The following is a 14423-nucleotide window of genomic DNA, read 5'->3' on the forward strand; positions in this document are numbered from 1 at the left end:
ACCCTGGTAGAGTGCCCTCTAATGGCCCAAGATATCACTGCATTCTTCGATTTTAAAATCCGGAAATATGTCTGTTGCTACTAGGAGACGTCCCCAGCATCCCGTGGTCTCCATTATCAACACTGCCCTGCAGGCATTTCCCCATATCTTGGACATGTAATTCTCAAAGGGCTTTAGACAAAGACATCCTAGACCACCTGCAACAAATGGCCACTTCTTGTCATAAATTGCACATTGTAGTTAATAAATGTATTTTTCTTCATGTATTTATGTGAAAAATACTAATATTCACATCCAGCAACTTATAGCCAGTGATCCATAATAACTTTACAGCTTTGAAGATAGTATAATGGCAGGAAAATGGACAGTTTGATGTAGTAGAAGCGTTTTGTGTAACTAGCTCCTTAGGGCACACATCAATGTGAGTCCTGTGCAGTGACAGAAACTGGGAGTTTGAAGACGTGTCAAGAGAAAGAGGAAGAGAGCAACCAGTACTAGTGAACATGAGAGTGGAGGAAAGGAGTGGAGTTGAAGTAGAAGCTGATAGAATCCATAAGAAAGTCACATGGAAAGCTCAATGGTGGTGGTGGTTTCAGAGCTAACTAACATCAGGAAATTCATTTAGGAGTGCAGAATTGAATTTTAATAAATATATACAGTAAATAAGGGACTAACATATCTTAGTGATTTAAACATCATTGTGCTAAGATGCAAAAATGGTTGCCTTGTTGATCATACTTGACTCATACTTGGAGAACCACTGCCTTAGATCAGTGATCCTTGGATTATATATTCCCTTGTTCATTGACACATAGTGTTGTCCGCCGAATGGCTCTGTGCTGAGGTAAATGAGTGCATATTTCTGCCGTTTATTTTACAAGGAATTTGGCCAAGTCACCATGGCAGATTTTCAAGTAACAATGATGATCATGTTTTTTTAACATCGATGGACTTGTTCTTAAAAGGTGTTGTCCTTGTCGGCAGACGTAATCAGTGACTTTACTTTGAACTGCTAAAGCATGTGAGGGAAAGCATCAGGAAAGAAATGTCTTTGAACCCCAAGACTGGATTTTGCACCGTAACAGTGTATCTGAACACACTGTCCTGTCAGTTTTTGACCAAAAACAATGTGGTCTTTGTTTCTCAAAATATTCACCCCTGTAATTGTTTTTTTTGCTCCCAAAACTAAAATTTAAACTAATGGAAATAAGTTTTACTCGCGTAAAAACATGGGAGGCTCTACACACAGTAACAGAAGATGAGTACAGGAAATGATTCCTGGAATGGGAGAAGCGTTGGGATAAGTGCACTGCACATCAAGGTGAATATTTTGAAAATGACTAAAAGGGAATTGCTGTACATTTTATAATAAAGTTTTTTTTAACAATGTGTTAAGACATGTATATCCTAAGTGATACATTCTCTATAGCTAATTTATTGACTACTGTATAGCAGGGGTCCCCAGCTCCAGTCCTGGAGGGCCGCAGTGGCTGCAGGTTTTCATTCTAACCCTTTTCTTAATTAGTCACCTGGTTTTGCTGCTAATTAACTTCTTTTGAATTAATTGTAATTGACTTGTTTTTTAAGATTTGTTCCCCTGAATTTCTTCAACATTCCTCTGAATTTCTTCATTTCGTTCCTTCAATGGCACCCAAACAGAAAAGAAATGTGAAATGAGTGAGCCAACAGACAACCAACTAAGTCAGGCCCTCAAACTCCAACCAATTTCACTCCAACCAGTTGCCAGTTAGGCACCGATTCTTGTCATTAATTAAACTTGTTCTTTAATTCCATGACTTGTTGCTGCTCTTATTGTGCAATAGCAGACATTTCTGACATTGTTGAGTTTCTCTTTTCTAAGAGCACTGGTAAAATGCTTTGTGGACCTGAGCAGATCAACGTTCCTGACACCTTCATTTTTCTTTATTTTCAGATACTGTATGATGGACACAGTTTGCTGGTCCTGTTTTGGCTCATTTTGTATTTCACTATTGTTTGACTGATAATTAAAGAAAAAGAAACAATTAAGGCTTCTGAGTCTGGAAGTCAAATAAAATGAATTCAGATGAAGCTAATTAGCAGCAAAAACAGGTCATTAATAAAGAAAACGGTTAGAATGAAAACCTCAAGGACCGGAGTTGGGGACCCTGCTCCATAGCACCTGAGTAAGATTATGGTGTTTAGCCGACACCGGAGCACTAATGGAACGCTCTGATTACCTCAGGGTGTTTTGCTCACTGATCCTACCTGTAGTGCAATGCTAGGGGTGCTTCCACCAAAACATGGAGTTTCTTTAACTTTTCTAGAAACTAGTAATTTATTTGAAACAATAAAATAAACATTCATTGAATAAAAAACCTTTTAAGTTTAGGATAATGTTTAAATATTTTTCACTCTCCTTTCTATTTCCTCAGCCTGTATTCTGTGGAGAATCTGCTCCTCCTGTGCCCAGCTCAGACAACAAGATGGTGTCCTGCTCCAAGTGTGGCCGTATCAACTCTGGCAGTGCCCGCTTCTGTGACTGGTGTGGCTCCAGGGTAGGTGCACATGTCTGCCATGCACTCCAACGTAGGGGCTCTTACCTGGGGGAACTGACCATTGTGAGGGACACGGAGGTCTCATTTCAGGAAACATATGGTAATATAATATAAATGAGCCCCTGTTAATATCCTACAGTGCCAATGAGCTGATTTTCAAGACAGTGACGTAAAAATCTGCAAGCCTTAAATCAAAGTAGGAAAGTTTTTATAGAGGCTTTACCACACATGGACCCCCGTCCTGTACAGTATGTGCCAGTCTGGAGATAACACTCATTGAACTCCTAGGTCACATGTTGTAAAGGAGCTACACTTCCTCTGGGCTAATGCAAGCAGCCTAAAAATGTCTTTTTATTTCCCTATTATTTCAGCATTGGTCTGTGACTGACTACTCGGTTGGGTTCAAACCTAATTCTCATTGCTGCCAGGTTAACTTCTGAATCTTCACTGCCCTGCCTGGCATGTGCAAATGTGGAAAACTGGTTCCAAAACACAAGTTCAGCACTGTAATTTAGAAAAAAGTAATTCAGTTCAAACAGTTAAGGGTTTACAGAGATTTCTGTATTCACTCAAACTGAATCCTTGGTAAGTGTTGATTTATGTTAGACTGATTGCAATATAGTTATTTTCAAAATAGACTTATTTGGAGCAATAGAGAGCTAGGAAACACAAAGCAGCACAGCCACAGCATTCAATCCCATAAATACGTTTATACAATACTAGCTGTCCCACGTAGTAGTGAAACAGGACAAACTTTAAAAATCAATAAAAAAATTTTTTGAAATGTAATTCTGGCCAAGCGGAAGGTAGGTACGCTCCAACATCAAACGATAGCACTGTATCTGATCATGTTCAGCTCTGATGGGAGAGCAGGGCCGGATTAAGACGAAATTGGACCTGATGCTGCAGCGCAAAAAAGGCCTATTTTTTCTCGCCATTGGTGCATTCGACACTCACTGTATATGCGCACTCAGACTGACCAAGGTGCCTTAATTGCTTGCGATGCAACCAGCCAGCCTTTATTGAACATGAATAATAATAATGACATAGTATCGTAACAACTCGAGACTAACATCAAACTATGTAATATCAACATTCAATAGCAACTGTCTGAAAAGTGCACTTAGTGCAGAAAACCTAACAATGAAATACACAAAATTTTGCAATTCTCTTACGAAACAGAGTAAGAAAAAATGAATTTGCAGAGACATTGGGTCAAAGTGACTCAGTTCAGGCTCTTGAGGGTAAAAATTTGTCCACGATATAAATTTCCTAATAGACCAGAATCCTGTCGAGGATTTTAAAAATTCTAAACATCCATGCCGGGCCCGCAGGCCGGCTTTTAGTTTTACCTTTACAGATAACCATTTAAATAGCCATCGATTTTTACTGTACAACTAACTTTCAAGGTGAAAAATGTACTATGTGGAACTTACCGAACAATAAAGTGGCAAGAATCCCCAAGATATTGCAAAAAAAAGCAGCTAAATTACTAAGTAAACTGTTTAACGTAAAACTGATAGCATTAACTTGAAAAATTTGGTTAACAATAAACACAACAACATTATAGTTACATCACAGCACAAAGAACAATAGTAACTGTATAATCAGTAACGCTGTGTCTAGGCGTTCGAAAGTCGGACTCCAAATTTAATTCTAAGAATTATTTTGAGGTTAATATAGCAAAGGAAAACTGTTCAGCTTCTGGAAAATTCTCGTCTGTTTTCATCTGGGCCTAATGCTGCAGCATCAATAGCACCCACCTTAATCCGGCCCTGCGGGAGAGCGTCCCCCGCGTGGGGAGAAAAGCACGTGGCCATGATATATCCGGCAATCAGCAGCTACCCTCTAAAACACATGGAGCTCTGACCCCTCTCTCAAAAACATTAAACGTTACTCCTTAGCAATCTGTAGATGATAATGTCTGTTAAACAAACAAGTGTCGCTAGCTAAGCAGAGGCAAGGTACGCTTCAACACGTGGTGAGACGTACAGCGACTTGAACAGAGGCTGACGCACGAGTTAGTGTGGAGGGCCCCATCCCCCTCCCCTCGGCCTGCAGTGTCTATCTCGGATTCTCACAAATAAATCAGTAAGCAAACTATGATACTTAGCGCGATGAGAGAAGTCGCAAAATCAACCGGAATGTTCAAGCAAATTATAGATAAAAACCTGATCTACATCTGTTAAGTAATTCGTTCATTCGCTAGCCAAGTAGAGGTAAGGAATGCCCCAAGAATGGTGCGTGAGTGAGGAGGCTTTGAAAATGATAGGAAGGTCATTGTAAAGGGACCTCTGTCATGACTGCCTCACTGCATCTGCACCCTGGACCAAACCTCTGCATGTTCCCCACCAGTTTTTGTGCTTTTCCCCTGGAGAATTCCTGCCACCCATGGATATGATATTGTACATTTCAGGGCATGTGGGAGTATGGGTAACACTTTAGATTACTGCAAAAATACATTTATTCCCATACTGTTATGCAACAAGACCTTAACAAAGGCTTGTTTTGATCAAATACAAGGCATCAGTAAAGTGGTTATTCATCTCTGTGCAATGAGGCATATTAAGAGCTTTGGAAAGCTTGTAACATCAGTTGTGAATATGAAAGATTCATAGATCTTATAAGGAAGTCTGTAATGTCACTAAACCACCTCTGACCATTCCAAAGTGGTTGTTTTAGTAGGCCACATACATCCACTAAAACACTATGATGGCACCATCATCATACCGCCTGCTTTAAATTGTCCCATTATACATAAAGGTGTTTTGGGAAGGTTTGCAAACTCCGAGGCACCTCTGCAGCTTTGTATTTAGCTCTCACTCCTATGCTCTATGCCTAAATATGTCAAAGGCTGATTGTCTCCAGTGTGGGCATTTATTCATGCATACAGAATGTATCTGCTAATGGCCGAGCATCCTGTCCAGCTTTGGTTCCTCCCTTTTCCCTACTGCTGCTGGGAAAGGGTCCAGCATTCTCTAACCATTTGCCATTAAAAGTAGAGTGATTTCAGAAAATGAATGGAAGGGGAATATTCTTACAAGTGTGATTAACAAAGTTCAGTGACTTGAGGCTGGCCACAAAGGTAAGCAGTAACATGATTTAAAGAAGAAGTCCTGGGCTTTTATGTTTCTTACAGAATCTTTATTCTGTATTGGATGGCTTAGCTGGACAGTACTGGTGCTTTTCATTTTTTTAAAATATTTTCTTGTTAGCTTGCCACCTTGAAGTAAAGGTCTGCACCAATGATACACGTTTGATTACTGACCCTGAAATTTGCATAGCATCTCCATATTTGACTGTGTTTTTTCAGTCTGCTCTGATTTTCTTTGACCTCATAAGATGTGCAGGTTTAATTAATTAGCAACTCTAAATCGGCCATCTAAGACTCAACAGAAAAGGCCACTACAGCCTGGTTTTAATCAGAGTATTCTCCTTGTTCAAGTCACAGCTTCTTCACTGTTTTCCTTTTGTTATTCCAGGCTGCTCCTCCCGTGAGCTACATGACTTGCTCCAAGTGTGGGGCCAATGCTCATCCCTATGCCCACTACTGCAGCTCATGTGGAGTGTATTTGGAGGCACCCCCCAGGGTGAACACTCAGAATGGCATGACCTTCAGCTCAGCTCTCGCCCAGACAGAGGTAAGGTTTATGATCATTTAGCATGAAAAGGAAGGTAAAATTTTGTTTATAATACATAAGCTTCTATCTTGGAAATGACTCCTGTTTGCAATCCATCCTTTAATTTAGTTAACCCACTATTCAGTTCAGGATCATAGCAAGCCATCATGGCAGTACCAAGTGCATGGCAGGAACCAACACCAGATTGGATGCCAATCTAGAGCAGGACTCACCCACAGCCTTTCATACATGGCCACGTTAGAATCTTTAATCAACCCAACAAGTACATCTTTGGGCTGTGTGGACATGTGGATTATGGATGGCCGTGTCTACACATTTGTTCACTTGCAATTAGAATTAATTGGGTAGTCAATTTAATATGCAACTTGATGCCTAACATAGGTGTCCTGTGTACAATGTAAACGTAAGTAACATATGACAGAAATATGGCCAAAGTATGTTCGTCTGGACATTTAGATTTGTATTCATCCATCAAGTTTGGTACTCAATGTCCAGGTCAGGGTTTAGAGTCCAGAACCTCAGTAGCACTGAGTGCCCTTTCACAATGGGTCAGTTAGGAGTTGCCCATCAGCCTAATCTGCAGTTCTTTGGAAAGTGGGAAGAAAAAAATGGGATGATCAGGGAGACAGGTAAAGCTTGGACAAATGAAACAATAATAGTGCATAGTAGTAATTCACATAATCTGAAGCAGTTTTAATATATATACATACTATATGCATGTATACCCCAATTAGCCACAGGAGACGTTAATAACACTTATGATCTTGCTACAGTGGCAACTGTCAAGGGCTGGGATATTTTAGCCATCAAGTGAGCAGTCAGTTCTTGAAGGTGATGTATTGGAAGCTGGAAAAATGGGAAAGCATAAGGATTGGAACAAATTTGACAAGTGCCAAATTGTGATGGCTAGATGACTGGGTCAGCGCATCTCTAAAATCATAGGTCTTGTGGAGTGTTCCCAGTATGCTCTGGTTATTGCCTGCCAAAGGTGGGCCAAGGAAGGACAACTGATGAGCAGGGACATGGGCTCCCAAGGCTCATTAATGTGCAAGGGGAGTGAAGGACAGCTCATAAACTCTGATCCCACCAAAGTGCTACTGTCGTACAAATTACTGAAAAGCTTAATGCTGGCCATGAGAGAAAGGTGTCAGAACACACAGTGCATCACACCTTGCTGTGTATGTAGCTGCATAGCTATAGACCAGTCAGAATGCCTATGCTGACCCCTGCCCCCTGCCAGTAGCACCTACATTAGTCATGTGAGCATTAGAACTGGACCATGGAGTAATGGAAGAAGATAACCTGGCCTGATGAATCATGTTTTCACATAGATCATGTGGGTGCTCGTACATCATTTACCTGGGGGAGAGATGGCATCAGGATACAGTATGGAAAGAAGGCAAGCCAGAATAGGTAGTGTAATGCTCTGAGCAATGTCCTAGGCATTCATGTGGATGTTACTTTAACATGGACCACCTACATAAAGGTTGTTATAGACCACGTACACCCCTTCATGGCAACGCTATTCCTAGATGGCAGTGGAATCTTTCAGCATGATAATGTGCATTGTCACACTGCAAAAATTGTTCAGGAATGGTATAAGGTACATGACAAAGAGTTCAAGGCGATGGCTTGGCCTTGAAATTCCCCAGATCTCAAACCAATTGAGCATCTGTAGGATGTGCTGGAAAAACAAGTCCAATCCATGGAGGCCCCACCTTGCAATTTGTAGGACTGAAAAGATCTGCTGCTAACACCTTCAGGGTCATTTGGAGTCCATGCTTCATTGAGTCAGAGCTGTTTTGGTGGCATAAGGGGGACCTACACAATACCAGACAGGTGGTTTTAATGTTGTGTCTAATCAGTGTAGAGCTGTGCTTTCATTTTTTAGAAATGATTCAACTACAGTGAAATCACTTCCAGACAGGTAGGGCTTTGACAGTGCGGGATCAACTGTAGGAAGCTGCAAGCCAGCACACAATGTTGGATATGTGACACTAGCAGAAACCTTTAAATCTCAGCTACTTACTATATACAGGGCAGGGCATAAAGATCTCCCACATTTTGAAGGGGTATAAAAAATGAATAAAGCTATCTAAATTTTTTTTTAGATATTTCTGAAAAGTACATAAAAACAGTTTTGTTTTAATGGGTTTTAAAAATCCTATCAGACAAACAGCGGCCGTTGTTGGCAATACATTGCTGAAGACGTTCCCGGAGGTTCTCCATCACTCTCCGGGTCATCTCAGGTGGAATGGGGTTGATTTCCTGTCTGATCCTTACCTTCAAATCCTCAAGAGATTGAGGACGACTTTTGAAAACCTTTTCTTTTAGGTATCCCAAAAGGAAAAAGTCACATGGGCTTAAATCTGGTGACCATGCTGGCCACCCCACATCTCCCCTTAAAGAGAACAAATGCCTGGGAACATTTCCCTCAACACTCCGAGCGAATGTCATGCTATGTGAGCTGTAGTCCCCTCCTGTTGAAACCACACATGTTCTGTCCTAGGTCTGCCAGGTGATTTTCTTTTTATTGTGGACCCAGTTGCCCGAAGGTTAGAAATCTAAAGCAAAATCATTTTCCGATCTGGTACAGATGCATTTTGACCAAGCATGAAGCATGTATGGAACACTCTCTGAATTGCCATCACAGAACAGTTGCTCTCATAATACGCTTGAACAACAATGCCCTGATGTTCACTGGTCCAACTCATGATGGCTACTGAATACGGTAGAGCCTAATCTACCAAATGAGACCTACCCCATCTCTCTACCCCTACTACAGCCTGCATAGTTCTCCCTCAAAATGTGGGATATCTTAATGCCCGACCCTGTATTTAGATAGTGTTATTTGGCCAAAGTAACAGAAGACATGTTTGTCGAAAACCAGAGACTACTAGACAGTTTTAGGAATCACCAACTTGATGGGACAATACAGTACAAGCTATTAGAACTAAGGGTGGGCTTACTTTTTCCACAGATCGAAGCTATGTATCTGTTTGCTTTTCTTGAATACATTATTGCAAAGTAAAATTTTCATTTTCTTATTTTTTCAATTTCATCACCTTTATCTAAAAATACAGTACTGTTTCAATCAACATCAAACCTTGATTTGTCCGAAGTTAAACATGAAGAAACATTTCATGGCTGTGCTTTTACTTTTTCACATGAATCTATAGCTTGCAAAATACGAAGCCCACCTGTTTCAATGATTATCTTTCTTTTCCACAGACATTGGAGCAGCAGGACAGCACTGGCAACTGGCAACCTCTGACAATTCAACTGCCAGATCCCAAAGGGGGGCAGACAAAGAAAGTGAGCCAACAGACCCAAACTGTGGGACTTTTTTACCCATCATGCAAAACACTTGAAAAAAGAGAAGATGAGGTGGTTCAGCAGAAGGAAAAGTTGGAACAGATGAGCGACCGCAAGCCTCTCCTCACAGCGATCAGTCCCGGCCGAGGTAATAGTTGACATGTTTCTTGAGAAAGCCGATTTCTTTTGGCCGTTGTTGAACCCAGAACTGAATTTTAAGAATGGCAGTCCTTTACAGCCAAAGCGAACAGAATAACAGGCTTCAGTGGTGCTAATGCGATTACAATGGTTTCTCTAATAACCAATTTGCATTTAAACATAACTAATTAAGGATAAGCTAAGACAATTAACCATTAGGACAGTGAAGGAATGGCTGCTAAAAATGGGACTTTGCAGTTGTTTGTGAATAATTAACAAAAAATCAGTCATTTCAAGCAGAAATAGCCATTAGAAACGCTAGTGATGTCTTGGCTATGCTTTAAATCAATTTAATTGTATCTTGGTAAAAAAATGTATACATTTCTATTGAAAACATGGACATTTCTGAGTATCTGTGGACTTTTGTCTTGTAGTGTTTGTATGCCTTTGTAGGCCTTTTATTGTGAAGTCCATGCTGCATTCCTCAGCAATGCACGTTTGTGCCATTCGTGTCCAGACAGTTTAAATGAATTCAGTGGCATCACGCAATGAGCTGTTAATATGGTCTGGACCTGAGACCATCTGGTTTTCCACCAGACTTTAGAGGATTTTTTCTTGAAGCAGAACTGGAAACAACTAAAAAAATGTCTGTTGTTGCAGGATACTGGAGAAAACAAGTGGATCATATCTGCGCTCATTTTAGATGCTACGCTCAGAACAACACTGAGTTTCGAGCTCTGATTGGGGAGCCTCGTCTGGGTAAGGTAAGAAGAATGGCTGTGCAGTCTGTTTTACTTAGACCACTTGTGTTCTTTTGCCAAATCAGTTGCTTATTATAGTGAACACTTCATCAGTCAACCACATTATGGCATATAATGCCTTCCATTTTAGACATCATCCACAAGCAGTACTTTACCGAGGCACATTTGACTTCTGCCAGTGCATGGACACTTAGGTTAAAACAGCTGCTTGGAATCAAACATTGAATCCATAGTAGCAACATGTCATTAACTCCTACTGTTAACTGTTCAACACTGACTGAAGATCAAAGGAGATGAACCTTTTCAGTTTAAGCAAATGGAGACTAAAGGCCCATTTATACTTAACATGTCTGCATCGCTGTGAGGGTCCGCTGTAATGAGTGTGATGTAAATTTCATTATCAGTCCTGGTGATCAGACCCTCGCATCAGCAACTGCGTGCTTCCAGAATTTTGCAACCACCTGACACTGTGTGCGTCGACTGTACATGCACCAGACAAGAAAATAAGCACTCACTGGAGGAAAGGTTGTGTGAAGTAATTTGTCACTACCCGCACCTATTCAGTCAAACATGAAAAGCGCACAGTGATCTCCAAACAGCCACAAATTCATGGCAAGAAATTGCCCAGATTCTCGGCAAAGAGTAAAGTTTGTACAAGAAGAAATGAAAATATCTGTGAGATAGATGTGTAAAAGCAAAGAAAAAACTTTGCTTGAGGATTTTGCTACCTCACAGTAAACTCTCGAACCATAAACAGACCAGGGTGTGCATCCTCAGTGCGTGGCCATGTCTGCAGATGCCTGCACCCGAGTATAAAAAAGCCTTTAGAGGTGACATGATTATCCATCCCGCTATATCCTAACTACAGGGTCACGGGAGCCAATCCCAGCCAACATAGGGCGCAAGGCAGGAAACAAACCCCAGGCAGGGCACCAGCCCAATGCAGGGCACACACAATGTACCTAACCTGCAAGTCTTTGGACTGTGGGAGGAAACTGGAGCAAACCCACACAGATACGGGGAGAACATGCAAACTCCACACAGGGAGGACTCGGGAAGCGAACCCGGGTCTCCTAACTGCGAGGCAGCAGCCCTACCACTGTGTCACCGTGCCACCGTGACATGATTAAGATGTTTAAAATATATGAAAGAAATTAATATGGTGGATCCAGGTAGTCACTTTAAAATGAGTTTAACAAGAACACAGGGATACGGTTGGAAACTTGTTAAGGGCAAATTGTACGTAAATGTGAACCACACATACAGTACGTGGAATACATTACCGAGTCGTGTAGTAGAGAATAGGACTCAGACTGAACACGACTTCATTTTGGAGAAGTTAGGCCTGATCTTGTAAAATTCTTCTGATGTTCTCTTTTGTTTTGTTTTTCAGATGATATCTGCAACTGTCCATGAAGATAATTATGAACTTAGTCTACGGATAAATTTTGTCCTGGCTGGAAATAAGGTAAATCAGTAAGGTCTTGTGGTGCAGTGCTAGTGCTGCTGCTTTGCAGTAAGGAGACTGTGGAAGATTGTGGGTTCGCTTCCCGGTTCCTCCCTGTGTGGATAGCGCTTTGAGTACTGAGAAAAGGGCTATATAAATGTAATGAATTATTATTATGGTGGTGGTGGGGCAATCAGTCAGTTCAGGCATTAAGTAAGTCTAAGCCACAGGCCCTTGGGTGCTGGATTTGCATTGGAATAACACAAAAAATCAGTTTCTATTAATTTTACAGTAAACCCTTTTAATAAAATTATGATTGTGTTACTACTACGTATTATTATTGTTTAGTTCATCCAAGCGTTTCCTATTTCCCTGATCACCTCATTTTTTTCCTCCGACTTTTCAAAGAACTTTAGTTTAGGATGATGGGCAACTCCTAATAGCCACGTTGTGAAAGAGCATTAGTATGTGCACAAGAGTGGTACACGTGGGTAATAGGAATGTCATTTATAAATGCAAGACGGGAGACACTGTCCAAAAGGAAGGTCATTATACTACAAGAAAGTATGTTGTTTTTGCTTGCTGTAACATTTCTGTATTTCTTGAGCTTCTCTAAAAGCTAAATTTCCCCCTTGGGACAAATAAAATGAATTTGTTTGATCTACCAACCACATTTTAGGTTAACATAAAAGAGACAAAATGTTTCAAGTCTTGCTTAAATAAGAGTAGTGGAATTAAAAAAAAGGAGTGGCCAAGACTCGAGGTGGGTGGGCAGATGACAACACTGCCCCTTTCCCCATGAAAGAATACAGGAAAACCTTAACTGCAAGGAAATGCAAACAAGAGTTTTACAATTAGAAACTAATGAGCAAAACTGGATAATTTTGCACAAAATAGTAGCCTAGCCTCCAAATCAGTCAATAATACCCTCTGCTCTAATACCACAAATGTTGACATTTTGTAACCTCCATCCCTTCTTCCTCTTCTTCATCAAGCAGGGGATATGCCTTCTTTCGACAGAAGTGTTGTGCACAATCATCACAGCGCAGCACCACTCAGAGAAAAATCTTACGATGCCAGGCTGCTTAAAAAGGCAGCCATTTATCTAAATTGTGTTTCACCATGCAGTTAACCCACTAATGTGCTTTGGCTGGGACTTGTTACCTGTGTCAACAGACAATCATGACAATGGTATCATGTAGTCAAGCAGAAATACCGGAATTCTAAATTTCCAGACAATTGTCATGGCATGAATTTTTTTATTTTTTTTTATTTTATTAATTTTATTGCAATCCATACCAAGCAATCAAGTTTTTACAAAAAGAAAAATTGAGTTAAAGAACAGATCGATCCCCACCCTGAGAGAGAGAGCAAGCCATACGGCGTAAAATTTAAGGCTTGTATACACACCTAAATTAATAAGTTCTCTGTGCTTCATGAACTTATTTTAAAATATTACTGATTAGATCCTGCCATGTTTTGAAAAAAGTCTGTACGGATCCTCTAACTGAGTATTTGATTTTTTCCAATTTCAAATAATATAAGACATCGGTTTCCCACTGACTTACAAGAGGAGAGTTTGGGTTCTTCCAGTTTATCAGAATCAGTCTGCGTGCCAACAGTGTAGTAAATGCAATCACAATTTGTTTGTCTTTCTCCACTTTAAACCCCTCTGGAAGAACCCCAAACACAGCTGTTAATGGGTTAGGAGGGATTGTGAGTCCAAGGCTGTCTGAGAGGTAATTAAAAATGTTTGTCCAGAATAATGTTAATTTGGTGCAGGCCCAGAACATGTGACCCAGTGAGGCAACATTCGCAGGTTGGATCATGCCCTGGCATGAATTTAACATGCTCTGTCTGAGAACCTCAGTTTGTCTGGTAGATTGGCACAAGAGGTAGCCAGTTTAAAAATTAATGAGTAGATCAGGGTTCATGTGGATGCAGCGCTGGATTAACCACAAAACAAAATAAGCATGTGCTTAGGGCATCAAAGGAAAGGGGGCTACTACAGAGTTCCCCCCCTAGTCTTTCAGTACCAGACGCGACTTTAATTGAGTTTTTTTGTAACTTTCTGTACCTGCCATATTCGCCTTTACTCTGCACTATTAAAATAAAAAGGTTACTTTTGCATAGTCAGTGTCTAAAATTAAAGGTGTCATCGGATATCACATTTGTTCCCTCCCCAAGCCATAAGAGTTTCACTTTTGTCAAATGTAAAAAACATGTAACAAACCCATCACCTTTAAGCTGCTGATTTTATTACTTCTGTCACATAAGCAAGGTAAGTTTTAACCTGTTATTTCACTTTCAGCACTTATTAAGTCTTAATGAGTTGTTAGTTAAGCAATGGAAGCTCCATGGGGGGTTGTTGGGCTACGCTTTGGGCATCAGTTGGGTTTAATCCGGTACTGCATAGATTATAAAGATTTTAACATTCAGGATTAATTATAATGAGTTCTAAGAAAAATTAACAATCTTTAGGTAGAATTTACAAAGTTCTTGGTAATATGATGCTTTTTGGGAAACTCATCGCAGAGTGTGGAGTCTGATTTCTTCCACAATGAGTTACTCATGGATTAAACGG

The 14423-nt window shown here is 40.5% G+C and overlaps 1 protein-coding gene across 2 annotated transcripts in view; it reads left to right on the forward strand.

Moving 5' to 3' along the window:
• The window catches only part of dzank1 (double zinc ribbon and ankyrin repeat domains 1), a 60580-nt gene that overhangs the window by 22695 nt on the left and 23462 nt on the right, over positions 1–14423 (forward strand). For both annotated transcript variants that reach the window (XM_039738784.1, XM_039738783.1), the window contains exons 11-15: positions 2415–2537; positions 6020–6178; positions 9410–9641; positions 10292–10395; positions 11786–11860. In XM_039738784.1, coding sequence (XP_039594718.1) covers positions 2415–2537; positions 6020–6178; positions 9410–9641; positions 10292–10395; positions 11786–11860 — 693 coding nt within the window. The remainder of the gene's footprint in view (positions 1–2414; positions 2538–6019; positions 6179–9409; positions 9642–10291; positions 10396–11785; positions 11861–14423) is intronic.

The sequence above is a fragment of the Polypterus senegalus genome, chromosome 16, assembly GCF_016835505.1.
Source record: "Polypterus senegalus isolate Bchr_013 chromosome 16, ASM1683550v1, whole genome shotgun sequence".
Lineage (NCBI taxonomy): Eukaryota > Metazoa > Chordata > Cladistia > Polypteriformes > Polypteridae > Polypterus > Polypterus senegalus.